The sequence below is a fragment of the Dromiciops gliroides genome, chromosome 2, assembly GCF_019393635.1.
Source record: "Dromiciops gliroides isolate mDroGli1 chromosome 2, mDroGli1.pri, whole genome shotgun sequence".
Classification (NCBI taxonomy): domain Eukaryota; kingdom Metazoa; phylum Chordata; class Mammalia; order Microbiotheria; family Microbiotheriidae; genus Dromiciops; species Dromiciops gliroides.
The window spans coordinates 258,372,410-258,390,855 of NC_057862.1; the positions used below are offsets into that span (position 1 = coordinate 258,372,410).

General features: G+C 39.5%; 1 protein-coding gene across 17 annotated transcripts in view; it reads left to right on the plus strand.

The window, feature by feature from the left end:
* GPHN (gephyrin) overlaps positions 1-18,446 on the plus strand; it is a 757,220-nt gene that overhangs the window by 715,915 nt on the left and 22,859 nt on the right. For all 17 annotated transcript variants that reach the window (XM_043986983.1, XM_043986980.1, XM_043986981.1 and 14 more), the window contains one exon: positions 15,079-15,152. In XM_043986983.1, coding sequence (XP_043842918.1) covers positions 15,079-15,152 — 74 coding nt within the window. The remainder of the gene's footprint in view (positions 1-15,078; positions 15,153-18,446) is intronic.

An 18,446-nucleotide genomic window follows, 5' to 3' on the forward strand; every position in this document is an offset into this window, starting at 1 on the left:
TTGAACTAAGGTCCTCCTGACTCAAGGGCCAGTGCTTTATCCACTGCACCACCTAGCTGCCCCTAGCCAATGATTCTTGAAAAATAAAATGGACCAAAAAATGTATTCTGCCCAGATTATAAAATGCTGCTCATTTTCTAAAAATTCATTTGTCTTAAAAATTATTTCCTTAATAGTTTCCCTCCATTTCCTTTGCTTTTGGGGCAAGTACAGCTGTTTTCTCTTGTGGTCCTGTAGGTGAGATCATTATTTCACTCTTGTGTGCTCTCCTATGGCATGTCAGCCATTTTTTTTATAAGGGGCAGGTTCACTGATTTATTAACCTTTCAGTTAAGAGAATAAGCATCATTTGGATTTTCTCTACATGGCAAAGGGGAAGATGGATTTTTTTAATATCTTGGGACTGACTTACAACTGTATTCATTTGAAAAATTCCAGTGATCAGAGTGGTTTGGAGGACTGATGAAATTTTTCAATCTCATAAAACAAAGAAAAGGGAACTTCTTAACAGTACAAGAGAATTTTTCATTCATAGAAAAGCATGACAGAATCCTATTTTAAGACATACTATGATCCTATGAATATTTAATTTTGCATAATACCTCTATTTCAGTGTCTGGAACTTTGCCTATATTTATATAATAATTCTGTTGGAGAAAAAATAATCCATATTGCCAATGTTTCCCAAAACATTTAGTCTATTAGAATTCTAGGATTATATAATTTAGAGGTAGAAGAGGCCACTTAGAATGGATCTCAGCAGCCACATGATGAAACTCCCTCACTTCACAGTAGATGAGAAAACTGAGGCCCCAGGAGGTTAAGGGACTTGCCCAAGGTCACACAAGAAGTCAAGAGAGTCTACTTTAGATTTGAAAACCAAGACCAAAATGGGTGGTTACACAGGTAAAGTCACACACACACAAGCCCGACCAGGCCCAGGATGGATGGGACCTTTGCCCTCTCAACTCTGGAACCATTTGGGTTTGGTCCTAGGAGAGCCTGGACTTTCCTGAAGTCAGACTTCTCCTCTTATGGTCTCTGGTTATCTGTGCCCCTACTAGGCCCCTACCCTGGGGCTCAGGGAAAATCATTTGAACTTGGATGTAGCTCCTGAGCTCCTCTAAAGGATGGAGTAGGAAGCCATCCGGTGTACAGTATAAATCAGGAAAAATACAGCTATTCCTCCATGGAAAATAAATTCATAAAACCCACAAAAGACATATACATTAGCAGCAATAACTTCTAAATACTGTTATACTTTTCTGGAAGTTTGATGCTTTGAAACATCAAAACATGAAGCATTTTGCAAGATTTCTGCATCAGCATTTCACTTTCTCCCATACTCTGCACTACCTCCCTCAAGGTCCATATGTTTTGGCAAACTAGACTATGGTCTTTCTGCCCATGGTCATTTTCTCCACCACCTCCCAAAAGCCCCCCAATTTTTTTTTAATTCAAAATCAATGTATATTGATGGTTTTTAAAATTTGATTTAATTTTGTTGTTACATTTTAAGTTCCAAACTGTCTTCTTCCCTCTCTCCCCACCCCACACTAGAGAAGGCCACCATTTGATACAGATTTATAAATATATGTAAAACCATACTATGTATACTTCTATTTATCAATTTTGTCTCTGGAGGTGGATAGCATCTTCCTTCCTAGGTCCTTTTTAATTGACTTGAGTATTTATAATATTCAGAATAGGGGCAGCTAGGTGGCACAGTGGATAGAGCACCGGCCCTGGATTCAGGAGGACCTGAGTTCAAATCCGGCCTTAGGCACTTAATACTTACTAGCTGTGTGACCCTGGGCAAGTCCCTTAACCCCAATTGCCTCATCAACAAAAAAAAATAATATTCAGAATAACTTGGTCAGCACCGGCCCTGGAGTCAGGAGGACCTGAGTTCAAATCCGGTCGCAGACACTTAATACTTACTAGCTGTATGACCCTGGGCAAGTCACTTAACCCCAATTGCCTCACTAAAAAAAAAACAACCCAGAATAACTTGGTCATTCACAGTTCTTTGAACAGTATTGCTGTTACTGTATATGACGTTCTCTTGATTCTGCTCATTTCATTTTTCATTCTTTAATTCAAATCTTTCCATGTTTTCCTAAAATCAACCAGCTTAGCATTTCTTACAGCACAGTAATATTCCAGCAGATATACTTTGTTTTTTTACATTACTATAGTTTCCCCCAGTATCTCTCCCCATCTCCCTTTCAGAGAAGCCATCCCATATCATAAAGGTTTTTTTAAAGACAAAAGGAAAAATCAATATATTTTTTAAAATATGAAAATTCTTGTGGTCCTCATACCTCTTCAAAGGTGTGAGGGGTAGGGTGGGAATGTTTTCTGATATTTCTTCTTTGTACTTCTTAATTTGGCAGTATTCACTTTTGATTTTTTGTATATGTGTGTATGGTTGTTGTTTTTTGTTTACATCATTTTAGTTACACTGTAGGTTGTCTTCTTGGCTCAGTTCATGTGGATCATTCCCTGCTTTATCATAGTTGTCATGTAATCATCACATTTATATGTCAATCTGTGAGTATCTAACTTTGTTTCTAAATCTTTGCTTCACAAAAAGTGCTGCTATTCACAATTTCCTATGGATAGGGATGTTCTTATCAGTGACCTCCTTAGGGTAAAAATCTAGTAATAGTGGGGCAGCTAGGTGGCCCCGTGGATAGAGAACTGGCCCTGGAGTCAGGAGGACCTGAGTTCAAATTTGACCTCAGACACTTACTAGCTATGTGACCCTGGGCAAGTCACTTAACCCCAAATGCCTCACCAAAAACAAAAAACAACCCAAAAAAATCTAGTAATAGAACTTTTTTGACAAAGGACATTTTTCTTACCTTATTTGCATGATTCCCAATTGCTTTCCAAAATGGTTGTCACAGCTCCACTAGCAGTGATAGGCCTACCTTCTCATAACCACTCATATTTGGATGGAATATTTCAATCTTTTGTCATCTTTGTCAGTGTATGGTGAGAGAGCTCCTGACTTCTTAAACTTAGAAGGCCACTACTAAGATAACAAATAGCCATCCCAGTATTGTCATTTGGTTTCATATCCTCAGGAAAGAAACACAAAGCAGAGGAGTCTGAAACAAGGGTTTTAAGATCAAGTATCTATCTCACCTAGGCCATCACGTGTTTACTGGCAGGTGTGAGCAGTTTACTATGTCACCTCCTACTGAAAATCCAGGTAGAAGCTCTAACAGGTTCAGGAGGCAAGAAAAGAGAGAGATCTAGCAGATAGGGCCACTTACTCCCCTCACCAGGTAGCTCTTCTTACCTCAGTGGCCAGTCTTCTCTGATACTGTTTTGTTTTGTTTTTTTGGTGAGGCAGTTGGGGTTAATTGACTTGCCCAGGGTCACACAGCTAGTAATTGTTAAGGTCTGAGACCAGATTTGAACTCAAGTCCTCCTAAATCCAGGGCCGGTGCTATATCCACTGTGCCACCTAGCTGCCCCTGCTGCTTTTTAAAAAAATTTTTTCAATTATCTAGCATTTTTTCCTCCCCTCTGCTTCTCCCCACCCACTGGAATAATGATAATAATAATAGCTAACATGTATATATTGCTAAGTGCTTTACAATTATTATTTAATTTGATCCTCACCAAAAAACCCAGGATGTAGGTGCTATTATTATTCCAGTTTTACAGATGAGCAAACTGAGACAGAGGTTAAGTGACTTGCCAAGGATCACACAGCTTCTAAATGTCTGAGACTAAATTTGAACTGATTCTAGGCCCAGCATTCTGTTCACTATGCCACTTAGAAATAAGGAAACCTCTTCTCATTATTAGGGCAGTTGGCTGGAGAATATATAGACAGGGGGCACAGGTGTGACTATGGAGGGACGATATCTAAAAAATAAAATTAAGAATGCACTGGAAGAAAGGGAAAGGGAGAGGTGGAGTGAGGTAAATTATCTCACATAAAAGAGGCAAGAAAACGCTTATACAATGGAGGGGAAGATGGGAGAGGTGCAGAGTAGTGAGTGAACCTTACTCTTATCAGAATTGGCTCAAAGGGGAAAAAACATACACACTCAATTGGGTATAAGAATCTATCTCACTCTGCAGGAAAGTAGGAGGGGAAGGGGATAAGGGGAGAGGAAGGGTGATAAAAGGGAGGGAAGATAGGAGAAGGTAGTTAGAAGCAAAACACTTTTGAGGAAGGTCAAAGTGAAAGGAGATGGAGAATAGAATAAACGGTGTGGGGAGAGAATAGGATGGAAGGAAATGCAGTTAGCAATAGTAACTGTGAAAAAACTTTTGAAGCAAATTTGTCTGATACAGACCTCATTTTCAAACATATAGAGAACTGAGTCAAATTTATTAAAATAAGAGTCATTCTCCAATTGAGAAATGATCAAAAGATATGAAGTTTTCAGATGAAATAATCAAAGCTATCTATAGCCATATGTTAAAAATGCTCTACCTCACTATTGATTGAAAAGATACAAATCAAAATAATTCTGGGGTACTACCTATTAGATTGGCTAATGGAACAGAAGAGAAAAATGACAAATATTGAAGGGGATATAGGAAAAATGAGACATTAATGCACTGTTGGTAGAGTTGTGAACTGATTGAACGGTTCTATAGCCCAAAGGGCTATAAAATCTAATGATACCACTACTAGATTTGTATCCAAAAGAGCTAAAAAGGAAAAATGACCCATAGGTACAAAAATATTTATATCAGGTCTTTTCTGATGGCAGAGAATTGGAAATTGATGGGATGCCTATCAATTGGGAAATGGCTGAACAAACTGTGGTATGTGATTATGATGGCATACTATTGTGGTATAAGAAATGATGAGCAGGAAAAAAACCTAGACTTAGATGAGCTGATACAAAGTGAAATGTACTGTGTACAAAGTAACAGCATTATTGTGAGATGATCAGCTGTAAATGATTTAGCTATTCTCAGCAATACAATGATCCAAGACAACTCTGAAGGACTTATGATGAAGAATGCTATCCATCCCCAGAGAAAGAACTGATGGTGTCTGAATACAGATTGAAACATATTTTTTTACTTTATTTTTCTTGAGGGTTTTTTTGGTATGTTTTCTTTTACAACATGACTAATATGGAAATGTTTTGCATGGCTACACATGTATGACATTGAATTGCTTGCCTTCTCAAAGGGGATATGGGAAGGGGGGAAGGGAGAGAATCTGGAACATAAAGTTGTTTTTTTGGTGTTTTTTTTTTAGTGAGGCAATTGGGGGTTAAGTGACTTGCCCAGGATCACACAGCTAGTAAGTGTTAAGTGTCTGAGGCCGGATTTGAACTCAGGTCCTCCTGACTCCAGGACCGGTGCTCTATCCACTGCACCACGTAGTTGCCCCTGAACATAAAGTTTTAAAATTGGATGTTGAAAATTGTTTTACATGCAATTGGGGAAAAATTAAATGCTAAACAGAAAATTTTTAAAAAGAAATATGGAACCCTCCTATCAAATAAGCAGAGTTGAGTAAAAAATTCCCACGTTGACCATGTCCAAAAATATATTTCACATTTTTCATATTAGTCCATCATCTCTCTTTCATGAGATGGGCCCCGTTCTGCATCACTGGTCCTCTGGAATCATGGTTGATCATTGCATTCGTCAGAGTTCAAGTCTTTCAGAAATGTTCAGCTTTCCAACTTTTAATGTGATTGTATAAATTGTTCTCCTACTCCTGCTCTTTTAACTATGCATCATTTCATATAAGTCTTCCCAGGTTTCTCCCTTAATCTATAGTACTTATTCTCTTCTCTCACTTCTCACATTGACATTGAGTGAAATGTATTTCTGAACCCAACTGTGTGCATGTGTGTATATTCTTCCTTCCTTTGACCAGTTCAAATGAGAATGACGTTCTTCCCCTGCCCTTTCCTCCTCATGTGTAAAGTCTTCTACTGGCATACTGATTATATTAAATAACTTTTCCTACCCTTCCTTTCCCTTTCCCCCATACTTGGTTCCTTTCCCCTCCCTTTTCATTCTTCTTTTAAGATCATCAAACATAACAGAACCATGCCAGGTTCTGTCTATGACCCCTATTAGAATTTAAATAGTTTATCCTTCCTTAGTCTCTTATGCTTCTTTGTTCATCCTAACTTTTTATGCTTTTCTTGACTCCTACATTTTTATTTTAAAGTTTTAACTCCACTCTGGTCTTTGTTTCCTGGGTGTGAGCCACCCAGCTGCTATTTATTTCTAAATTTGCTCCTTAATGAACACGCAATATAGGGCCCATGAGCACTCCTTACCCAGAAACCCCACCTAAGTGCAGGTCCCCTTCTCAATCTGCCCTGGATCTGTGACTTGGAACTCAATAGTGGGCGACAGAGCTGCCTGTTAGCAACTGTTCCTGCATACTTCCCAAGGACAGTCCCCTCTGGGTGTATCTGAGACCCCTTCTTATCCTGCTGCACAACCCCAGCCCTCCTTCAGTCCTTGCACTGGAATGCTCTGCACAGCCCTTTCTGGCTAGAGGCTGGCCCTAGTGTCCACAACTTAGGCTAAGAAAATTAGTGTGACTTTTTCTTGGATTTCCCAGTGAAGACTTATTTGATGCATTTTCTTTATCTTTGTGGAGGATAACTAGCATTCTTCTGGCTCCTCCTCTCTGATGCAACTTTGACGTAGTCTTTCCACCCACCTTCCTCCCACTTCAACCTTTGGATAAAAGGAAGCAAACCAAAAGACTGCTCAGTTTGCTGAGTCATCCCACAACAAGGAACCCTTCAGCTTTGAGCTACACATATCCATTGAAGTTCCCTGGGGAGCTCTGGGAAAAACTATGGGAAGAACTTGAGTTACATTCCCACTACATAAGTAATAAGTAACAGAGCTAGGATTCAATCCAGTGATATTTCTCATATACCACACTGCCTCATAAAATATGCACTTTTTAGTAGGGTATTTATGTACAGTGTAGTTGTGTTTAACCACCTATAAGTAGGATTGCTTTGGTGCTTTATTTAGGAGGTTGGGGGCTGTTTTGGGAGAGGGAAGAATATTTTTCTTGGTGATTGGTACTTGGGCTGATGGGAAATGTAAAATATTAGGACTGTGATCAACTCAGAGTATAAGCAAAATTACTGCTCTGGGTTATTATGTGTAGACCTCAGACCTTATATAAATAGCAAAGTGCTGTCAATTGCTTTTCTGAACTACAAAATCACCACCTTAACAAAGACTTGATAATTCACCAAGCAGCTTGAGCACTCCACTTTATCCCCACCCTATGTTTAACAGTGTTCTGTCTTTATATTGTTCACTCCTGCACCAACAATCTACATTCAATTCAACTCAACTGAATTCAGTTACTATTTATTAAGCACCTACTTACTATGTGCAAGGCACAAGGACTATAAACCCTCCCCCTACATACATACACTAATAATAATAACAATAATAATAATAATAACAAATAATCACTCCTTACCCTGAAGAAGCTTGGGTTTAGGAGCAAGGCATACAACATGAACTCAAGTATAATACAAGGGTAGGGAGTGATTAAGGGCAAACTAGCAATCAAAGAGCTGTAGGAATACTTGAGGAAGAAGAGAAAACCAATAACTGGTAGAGCAGGTAAGCCCTCACCAAGAAGACAGAACCTAAGTTAAACTTTGAAGGAAGATAAAAATAATGAAAGGCAAGGGTGAAGAGGAAGTACCTTCCAGCCTTAGAGGACCACTGAATAACCACTTAAGGCAATAGCTATAGATCTGGCTTTAGATCAATAAATGGAAAAATGTGAAATAACTGGAAATATAGGTTGGGGTTTTGTCATAGAGATAAAGGGAAGCAAGGAAGAAAATAAGCATTTATTAAGTGCCTGCTCTGGTCCATGAACTGTACTTAAGTACTTAATGCAAATATTATCTCATTTTATCCTTGCAGCAACTCTGAGAGGTTGGTGCTATTTAGATTCTCATTTTACAGTTGAGGACACTGATGCAAACAGAGATTAAGTGCCTTGCCCAGAGTCACACAAGCTAATAAGTGTCTGAGACTGGATTTTAACTCAGATCTTCCTGATACCAGGACCAGCACTCTATCTGCTACACCACCCAATTGCCTCTAAAAGGGAGCTACTAAAGATTTTTTGAGTGACGGGGTAATCTTCTCTTTTCAAACCTTTGATTTAGAAGATGACTGGCAGCTCTGTGAAATATGGGGAGAGACTGCTGGGCTAGAGGCTAATTAGAAGAATATTACAGTAGGAGATCAATCTGAACAATCTGAATTAGGTTAGTTGCAATGTAAATAGAGATAAGGTTCCTGATGCAAGAGATGTTGCAGAAGTAGAAACAACAAAACTTGGGAACTGGTTGATAACAGGTGGTAAAGGGGAGGACAGAATCAAAGATGAATTGCAGGTTACAAACCCCTGTGACTAGAAAAATGACTGGAGGGAAGAATAGGAGAATTTTTCCCAGTAGAATGAAATATCTTTGAGGATAGGGATTATTTCATCTTTGTCTTGATATCTCCAATCCCTAGCAAAGTGCTTTGCCTTTGGTGATTGCTTCAAAAATGTTGGTTTCATTGAAAAAGGAGTGAATTTGGGGTGGGGGGGCCAGATGAATTTAATTTGGAACATGTCGAATTTGAACTGATGAAAGTATAGCTAGATGGATATATGAAACTGAAGTTTCACTGGAGACAGTTATACCCTTGATCTTGCCACCACCACGAATGCACCACCTCTATACTCAAGAATTCCAAAATCCCATTATTTGACTATAATCTTTTGGCTTCCCACTTCTCCCTCTGCCTTCCCTCACCAAACCCTACTCTTCATCCACACTGTGACTTCTGATCCCTTGACCCCAGGCCATCTCCTTTGCACTAGCCAATCTCACCTTTTTTTCCCATTTTGACATCATGGTGAACCACTTCAGCTCAACACCGTGCTCTTCTCTTGAGTCGCTAGCCCCTGTATCATTTCAGCGACTGTGCCCTACCAATGCTCAACCTTGAATCACTCCTGCTATCCCCTGCCTTCCTTCCTATAAACATACTACTGAGTGAAGGTAGAGAAATCACACAACAACTGATTGGGTCCACTACAAATTTGTGACACAATCTCAACTGGGTCTTCACTGCTGCTAGGCAATCCTACTATACCCCCTCTTCAACTTCCCACTCTTCTCAGCCGCTAAGTCTTTTCATCCCTCTTCAAACCTTTCAGCAGACAACTTTGCCTCATATTCTACAGAAAAAATTGAAGCCATTCACTTGGAGCTTACTCTTCTCCCCTCTTCTTCATGTCATATCACTCATATACCTTCTGCCACCATCTCCTCCTTCACCCCTGTCTCACATGAAGTGGCTTTACTCCTTACCAAGGCTAAACCTTCTACCTGCTCCAGCAGATTCCCTCCTCTCTCATCCTGATTCTATCCCTTATTTTCATTCTTTCCCTATCTACTGGCTCCTTCTCTACTGCCTACATATATGCCTATAAATCTCCCTGATCCCTAAAAGATCCTCACTTGATCCTCCCATAGAAGGTCCTATATCTCCCCTGCCCTTTCTGGCTGAACTCTTTGAAAAGGTCATCTACAATGGATGCCTCTACTTTTTCTCCTCTCACTCTCTTCTTAACACAACCCAGCTCCACCAAAATTGGTATCTCCAAAAAGTTACAGTGATCTCTTAATTGCCATATCCATTGATGTTTTGTTTTTTTCCTCAATCCCCAGGCTCCTCAACCTTTCTGCAGCCTTTGACACTGTTGTTGATCACCCTTTCTTCCTGGATATTCTCTTCTCTCTAGGTTTTTGGGATACTACCCTCTCCTCGTTCTCCTACCTTTCTGATTGCTCTTTCTCTCTCCTTTGCTGGATCCTCATCCAGATCAGACCCTCCAACCATGGTTGTCCTGGGTACTCTTCTCTTCTCCCTCCACACTACTTCACTTGGTGATCTCATCAGCTCCCATGGATTTTATTACCATCTCTATCCTTATGATTCTCAGTTGACCTTCAATCCTTGCATTGCCAAATGCTTCTCCGACATCTCAAACTGGATGTCAAGTTAGACATCTTTAACAATGCATCCAAAACCAAACTCATTATTTTTTCCCCTAAACCTTCCCTATTTCCTACCTTCTCTATTACTGTAAAAGGCAACACTATCCTTCTAGTCCCCCAGGCTCACAACCTTAGTTGTCATATTCAACTTAAACCACCCCTCTTATCCAATCTGTTGGTGAGGCCTATTGATTTTACCATTCTCATCACCTCATATCTGGATGACTGTGATAGTTGACCAATCTCTCCTTTCCGCCAGCAATATGATTTTTCCTGAGTCACTCCCATACTCAATAAATGCCAGTTATTCCATTCTGTAGCACTTCAGTGATTTTTGCATTTTCATTCATGTGAGCATAGCTTACAGCAATGCAGATTGCTATCCAGCCACACCTTCTCAGCCCCTGGGCCTATAGTTGATATCCTCCCATAAACTTTCCCTGTTGAGCCACACCATGCTCTCTTCCTCTTGAATCCTTGGCATAAAATAGACATCATTGTACCATTCAGTCTGTCCATAGGTGCTTAATTTGTTGAAATGGAATAGATTGGGGGCAGCGAGGTAGCACAGTGGATAAAGCACTGGCCCTGGATTCAGGAGGACCTGAGTTCAAATCTAGCCTCAGACCCTTGACACTTACTAATTGTGTGGCCCTGGGCAAGTCACTTAACTCTCATTGCCCTGCAAAAAGAAAGAAGGAAGGAAGGAAGGAGAAAAGAAAGAAAAAGAATTGGATTAGATTGGATTGGGATTAAAATGAATTCAGTGTCCAGAAGATAGTCATGGGAGACAAGGCCAAAAGCTTCAGGAAGGAGAAAGGATATGTATATAGCATCTACCATGTGCCAGGCACTGTGCTAAGTGCTTTACAAACATCTCATTTCAAGATCAAAAAAGACAGGAACTGAAAAGCAGCTATCGGATTTAGCAATTTAGAGGAGAGATACGCCTCCTTCCACAAAAAAAAGAAAAGAAAAGAAAAGTATTAAAACCTCACTACAGGGGCGGCTAGGTGGCACGGTGGATAAAGCACCGGCCCTGGATTCAGGAGTACCTGAGTTCAAATTCGACCTCAGACACTTGACACTTACTAGCTGTGTGACCTGGGCAAGTCACTTAACCCCCATTGCCCTGCAAAAACAAAACAAAACAAAACAAAATAGTTAAAAAAAAAAAAAAAACCTCACTACATTGTCCTTTTGTAAACATATGAACTATAGGAAATGTGATAAGAAAGGGGAATAGTAATTTTTAACTTCTCAGATACCACCATTTTGGCAGTAGCAAAACATTCCCTTTTCCATAATATAATATACTCATATTATTTACAAATATGTAGTACAATGAACCCAGGCTTTATGTTTAAAAAGTTTTTTTTAAATACAGTGTGCAGGGGCAGCTAGGTGGCGCAGTGGATAGAGCACCCGCCTTGGAGTCAGGAGTACCTGAGTTCAAATCCGGCCTCAGACACTTAACACTTACTAGCTGTGTGACCCTGGGCAAGTCACTTAACCCCAATTGCCTCACAAAAAAACAAAAAACACACACATAAATACAGTGTGCAGGGGGCAGCTAGGTGGCACAGTGGATAAAGCACGGGCCCTGGATTCAGGAGTACCTGAGTTCAAATCCGACCTCAGACACTTGACACTTACTAACTGTGTGACCCTGGGCAAGTCACTTAACCCCCACTGCCCCGCAAAAAAAACCCCCAAAAACAGAAGGAAAAAAAATACAGTGTGCAATTTGTGGACATACACCATAATTATAAATTTCTGTTGTAAAGAAGTTTGCATGGTATGAGTGATGTAGCAGATAGAGTCAAGATGTGAGTTTGAACCCTAGGCAAGTCACTCTAGAGAGTGAACTTCACTTTCCTCATGTGTAAAATGGAGATGGTTGTAGTGAGGTTCCAGTTAAATAACATGTAAGGATGGCAATCAGTTGAAAAAGAATTACTTAGGTGACTTGGCCAGAGATCTCCTTTATGCTGAAAGATTCTCAAATCTCTCTAGTTCTGAATTGGTCTATTTTATAGAAGACCCACAGAACATGAACAGGTCCCTCAAACAATCTGAATAGATTGCTTTTAGCTGAAACGCGTTTTAATTACTTGATGTCCAAGCCTTGTTCACAGCTCTGATTGACTAATCAGCCCCTACCTGTGTTCTTACCTAATGAAGGAATTATCAAGGGAGCCTTCTAGCCAAGACCCACCAAAATGTTTCATTCTCAATTAAGTGGAGTAGGATTCAATCAGCCTCTACTCCCTTTGAAAACCTTAAAGTGCTATGCAAATATTAGCAATTTTTAGAAAAGGGTACTGGATTTGTGATTTCATTGCCACAGGGAATTCCCAGGAAACTTCTTGTACCAATGCAGGTTGGCATTTTGGTGTCAAACTCAAATGGAAATGGGGCCACTAAACCATATATAAGGATCCCTCCAGGGTGCATATGGAATTATTATTATCTGTGTTTTATTACACTTCAGTCCAGTTCTGGCATCATTCAGGAGTATTGTAGATAGAAGCCCTGAATGAAGGCTGCATGTTTTAACACCTTTGACCTAGAGCATTGAGAGGCAATAGCACTGTCCTAGGATCACATGACCAGTTTGTATCAGAACCTGTCTTAATTGCTCCATAGCCTACTCTCTCTCCACTATACAATGAAACCATGATGATGACAACCATTTTCATGCTCTTTCAATTCAGTTAAAAATTATTTTTGCTATATCAAAGTGGCTAAACCACTTTGTAAAATTCATGTATGAATAAAATTCATGAATGTGAGTGGGATGGGAGTACACCCACTGACCCCTGTAATAGAGACTCGAGGAGAAAGGAGGCCGAAGCACTGATTTTATTTCTTTCGAAAGAAAGGTGTACCACACTCACTGGGACAACCAGGAGGTGTGACACACCGGGATTAGAAATCAAGCAGTTTTTATACTTTTTACAGACATCTGATTTGAGCAAAAATGCGGTAATTGGGTTCAGCAGTAAATCCTTCTCCTGGGATGTTCAGTGATAAGTCCCTCTCTCCTGGGTCAGAGTGCCCCAACCTCAGGGGTTCAGCCATAGGTTATTTTGCAAAATTTCATGTTTCAGCAACAATTTATCATATCTACATAATGTCTCGGAGCAGACCCTATGAAGCAATTTTTAAGTTGATATGCCTATATTTTGAAAGGGGGATAGTAGCTTCCCGTTATTGCCTCTCTCTAGAGAAAAAACAGAGAGAGAGAGAAATAGGGGGCTTTAAGGGGCTTTAAGACTTTGAGATCAGATCACTAGGCCGAAGGGGGGGGGCACTTTCCATCTCAGTGGAGGGTCATATCCATATGTCCCTCTCAAATGAATAGCAATGTGAGCAACACATACAATTTTCTTTATGCATCTATTTGCATAATAAAGAGGCAGAATTCACTATTGATATTTGTCTTGGCAAGAACTGGGCAAAAAAATGGTACTATGAAAACTTGTAAAATAATAAGAGTGGAAAAAGCACTAACATATGGAGATGGGGAAGTGAGTTCAAATCCTTTCACTGCTATTTATTCCATGTGACTTTGGACAAATCACATTCTCTGAGCCTCATTTCCTCAAGTATAAAATGGTCTCTTTTAGCTCTAAATGATCCTATGGTTGGTGCCTATGACTTGAAGGATATCCTGATCTGATTTTACCCACTGCTTTGGTGGACTGCCATGATTCTATAGGACAGCAACCCTCAAGGAGTTTATCCCCTCCCCCCCCACACACACCCTGACAAGCCAGTTTAGTCATTAGGTAGAATTGGTCTTCCCAGTTTGGAAAGACTAGCTCCATGGGCCTGTACTGCTTCCCTATTCTTGTTCTAACAATTTAAGTTGTCACCCCTTTCTCTTAGAGGTTTAAAAGTACAGGCTTCTGGAACTGCTTTTCCTGAAAACATTTAATTGAAATATTGGGACTTAAAGTTAAAATGATTTGGTCACTCTGGACAGATAATTTTATGTGGGAATATTCACATCTGCTTTAAAAATGCCTTAACTCGGGGCAGCTATTTGGTGCAGTGGTTAAAGCACTGGCTCTGGATTCAGGAGTACCTGAGTTCAAATCCGACCTCAGACACTTGATAGTTACTAGCTGTGTGACCTTGAGCAAGTCACTTAACCCCCATTGCCCCGCAAAAAAAAAAAAAAAAGCCTTAACTCTTGACCACTGTTAGTCATGAAAACAAACCCCAAAATCTGAAATAGTTTTAGAAAGAAATGTCTTTGGTCATTTGGTAGAAGACAAAAGCTGGAAGGAGGCTCCCTCATCCAGGCTCTTCAAGGTTTACCTTATATAGGAGTTCAGAAGAATACCATAAACCACATGTAACACTTAAGCGACTTTGTAGCGAAGGAAAATCCCAGGCAAAGTTGATCAAGATGCATATCAGTGAGCATAAACATTCAGATTTGGGGAGATGCATAAACACTGGGTGGACCTGGGACTGGATAGGATCCAAGCAATCCCTGCGGCCATCTGGCTTCTCCAGGAGCATTGGAGGTCAACCTGACCTCTACAATGAGTTTTTGGGTTAGACAATTGTGGCCACATAAAGCTCGGTTCAAACAATATTAATAAATAAGGCATTCCGAACAATATACATAATAAAATAGTTCCCGATATCATCAGTTCTAAAAGATCTAGAATTCATGAACCAAAGCTATTTGGTTTAATAGCTTCTTTTTAGCAATCTAGACTTCATGTTCATATCTCATATTGGATATTGGTAGTCCAGCATGTCCTTATCTCATAGTTGTATTTAGGCACTAGAGGTGAATTACTGTAGAAGATATATTTGTGATATCCTATCCCTTTGGGTATTTATGTCACCAAGAAATTGTCTTTAACACACAAAAAAGAAGATAGCTTCACTAAATTATAACTTTTGTAAGCAAGATAACTGAAATACATTCATTCTTTTCTTTTTTATTTTAATAAGACTTGAAATTATAGCCTTTTTTTCATATTTGCAGGACTATCTCAAGCAGGTGCTGGACATTGATCTTCATGCACAGATCCATTTCGGCAGGGTTTTTATGAAACCAGGGTATGACATTTTTCTTGTGACAAATATCTATCTATATGAGTTTTGATTTACACTTTGATGGAGACTTTATATTGGAAAATTATGATTTATAACATTTTAATATTATGTCTCTTTCCTTCTAAGATATTCACAGAACATTTAGCACAAGAATAGTTACTACCTAAAATTGGGAATTCCTGTGTAAATAACACCAAGCAGTTTTCTTCCTCAGAGCTATGGGGTAACAAGAGCTTTACCAGAGGTCATTGAAACTTATAGAGGACTGAGAGCACATATCCCCTTCAGCAACAGAGAAACAACTGAGTTTGGTCCTAGTTAGCAAGAATATTTAGCTGAATTAAGAAGCTACTGTAATGCCCCCACACACATACACACCCAGAACAGCTGCATCTTCTGGGGTGTCTCTTCCCTCTATAGGGGCCATGAGTCCCAAAATTTCCCTCCCTTAACTGAATTTGTCTTTAAAAAGTGGATTTCAAGGGCACTTTTAATTCTACCTTACAGAGGAACATTTAGTAACTTGTCCCCAAAATTGATAGGTTGTATATATATACATATACATACATACATACATACACACTTCCTTATGAATGACCACTAATTTGTTAATAGTTAGCACTATTAATGAAAACAAAGCAATTTTTCTAGACTACTTCTCACACAGCCTTCAGGATAATCTAAGTTCTCATCACTTCACATCACCATCACTATAGTAGTTGGTGAGTTTGTTTTGAACAAAGCCAGTCCTGTGGAAGAATTTTCTCCCCTTACAATTTCTATACCTATTTTCCTATCTATTCTTGTCTATCTTTCCCACCCTGCCTTTCATGCTTCCCAAGGAAAGAAAGAATAAAGTTTACATGTCATATTTTATATAAATATTCAAACCTTGGACTTTTTCCCATATACAATAACCAATTTGTTGTTCAGTTGTATCTGACTCTTCATGACCCCATTTGGGGTTTTCTTGGCAAAGATACCAGAGTGGTTTGCCATTTCCTTTTCCAGGTCATTTTACAGATGAGGAAACTGAGGCATATTTGGGTCAGATCTGAACTCAGGCCTTCCTGACTCCAGGCTCTGTGTGCCACCTAGCTGCCTCCAAAATAACTACTTAGGGAAGGACAAATGGGCAAACTATAGCTGAGTGTATACAACCAGTGGCAAGTCCCTAAGAAATGTCTTACACCTGAGTTGTTGGAAAGAGCAGGTGAAAGAACATCCCCAAAACACAGTATAGTGTTCTATTGAAGAGTCCTCAGGCTCTGTCTATGGAAAGAGGATAAGGGTGATTTAAACCATATTCCATATACTTATATGCTACCTTATATCTCAGTTAAAGGGACATAATTTGGCTGTTGCCTTGCGGAAATCCCTGAAAGTGTAGAAGCAAAGTAGGGAGAGAATTGCAAGGTGTTGATATTCTCATAAGTGAATATATATATCCATAAGTGTCAAGATATTCTTCAATTACAGTGATTTATTTCCTCCTCCTTACAGTGGTTAAGGTACTAAACAACATTGTTATTTTGGGGGCAGCTAGGTGGCGCAGTGGATAGAGCACCGGCCCTGGAGTCAGGAGTACCTGAGTTCAAATCCGGCCTCAGACACTTAACACTTACTAGCTCTGTGTGACCCTGTATGTGACAGTCACTTAACCCCAATTGCCTCACTAAAAAAAAAAAAGTTATTTTTACACTTAATACATTTGCCCTTTTTCTCATCATTTACCAGTATATCCATCAATCATAAACCTTGGATTCCCCCCTACTCAGGTACTTTCTATGTTTCTGTATACTTCTAAGCATCTGTGAAAAGAAAAACAGGATTAGGACAAATCCATTCACCAAAAATCCTCAGTTTCAAGAATTCAGCAGGCTTAATAGAGTGAATAGAATGTTATGGACAAATGGCTAACCATCCTTATAACATGTACTGCTGAAGCTATTAAATTGCTCAAAGTTTTTTTAATCATCTAGAAAATAAGTTACATAAAAAGAGCTATAACTAGGATTAATATGGTTGAGGAAAATACTATAAACCAAAAACTGCCCCTGGAGCAAGTGGCATGAAAATAGACTCAGTTGAGGAGTAGGCAGCTCATCCTATCGATAGCCACTGAATTTCTTACTGATTGCTAAACTGTTGTTTTTACCCTACTCTAAATTTAGCACCCTGGTAAAAACCCTGATTGTCCCAGCCTAGTTATAGCTCTGATACAGGGCAGCATGGTATAGTGAAAAGAGCTCTAGATATGCAGTCAGAGAACCTCAGTGCACATTCTTACAACCCATGTGCTTTGATGGGGCAACTAGGTGGTGTAGTGGATGGAGTGCCAGGCCTGTTCAGGTCTGGCCTCAGATACTTCCTAGCTTTGTGACCCTGGGCAAGACACTTATCCACATTTTCCTCAGTTTCCTTGTCTGTGTAAAATGAGCTGGAGAAGGAAATGACAAAACTCTCCAGTATGTTTGCCAAGAAATCCCAAATGGCATCACAAAGAGTTGGACATGACTAAACAAAAAAAAATCCTGGATAAGTCACTTAACATCTTTGCTCTTCTGTTTCTTTCTGTGTAAAATAAGAGGACTGAATGATGACCTCCAAGATTCCTTCCAATTCCAAATTTAAGCTCCTATAATCCATCTGTTGTTGTAGGGATAGTGTGAGGGATTCAACATTCTCTCTGAAATAATAACTTAGATGTTAGATGGCACTTTAAAGTTTCCAGAGTTCTTTATAAACATTTATTTCATTTGATCCTCACAACAGTCTGATGAGTTAAGTAGAACAAGTATTATCTCCATTTTGCAGATAATGAAATTTAGATTGACTTGCCCAGGGTATCACATAGCTAGTCTATGGCATAGACCATATTCAAAACCAGCAGAACCCTTTCTATAAACAACTATTCCTGCATTCTTGGGCTGCCCAGGCAGGGAGTCAAGTTTCTCTTCCATCACTGTTGTTGTTGGGAATGTGAGATTGGCATTAGGATCTCTCTAAAGTTTCCTCATAGGTATCAAGGTTTGTTTTTTGTCCAATTATAAATCTAAAACTTCCCCTACAGTCAAGGAGGACTGCTAGCGGAGCTGAGTAACAGTGGGCCTTGGAGAACAATGCTCCTTTTGTCTTGCTGTATTGTCACTCAGACCATTCATAGGATGATCATAGTTTCAAGGCAGCTTAGCAACCATTGAGTCCAACTCTCTCATTTTACAGATTAGAAAATTGAGGCTAAATGATTTGCCCAGGATTGCAGAGCTTTTTCAGATGCTATTTAGTGGAACTTTG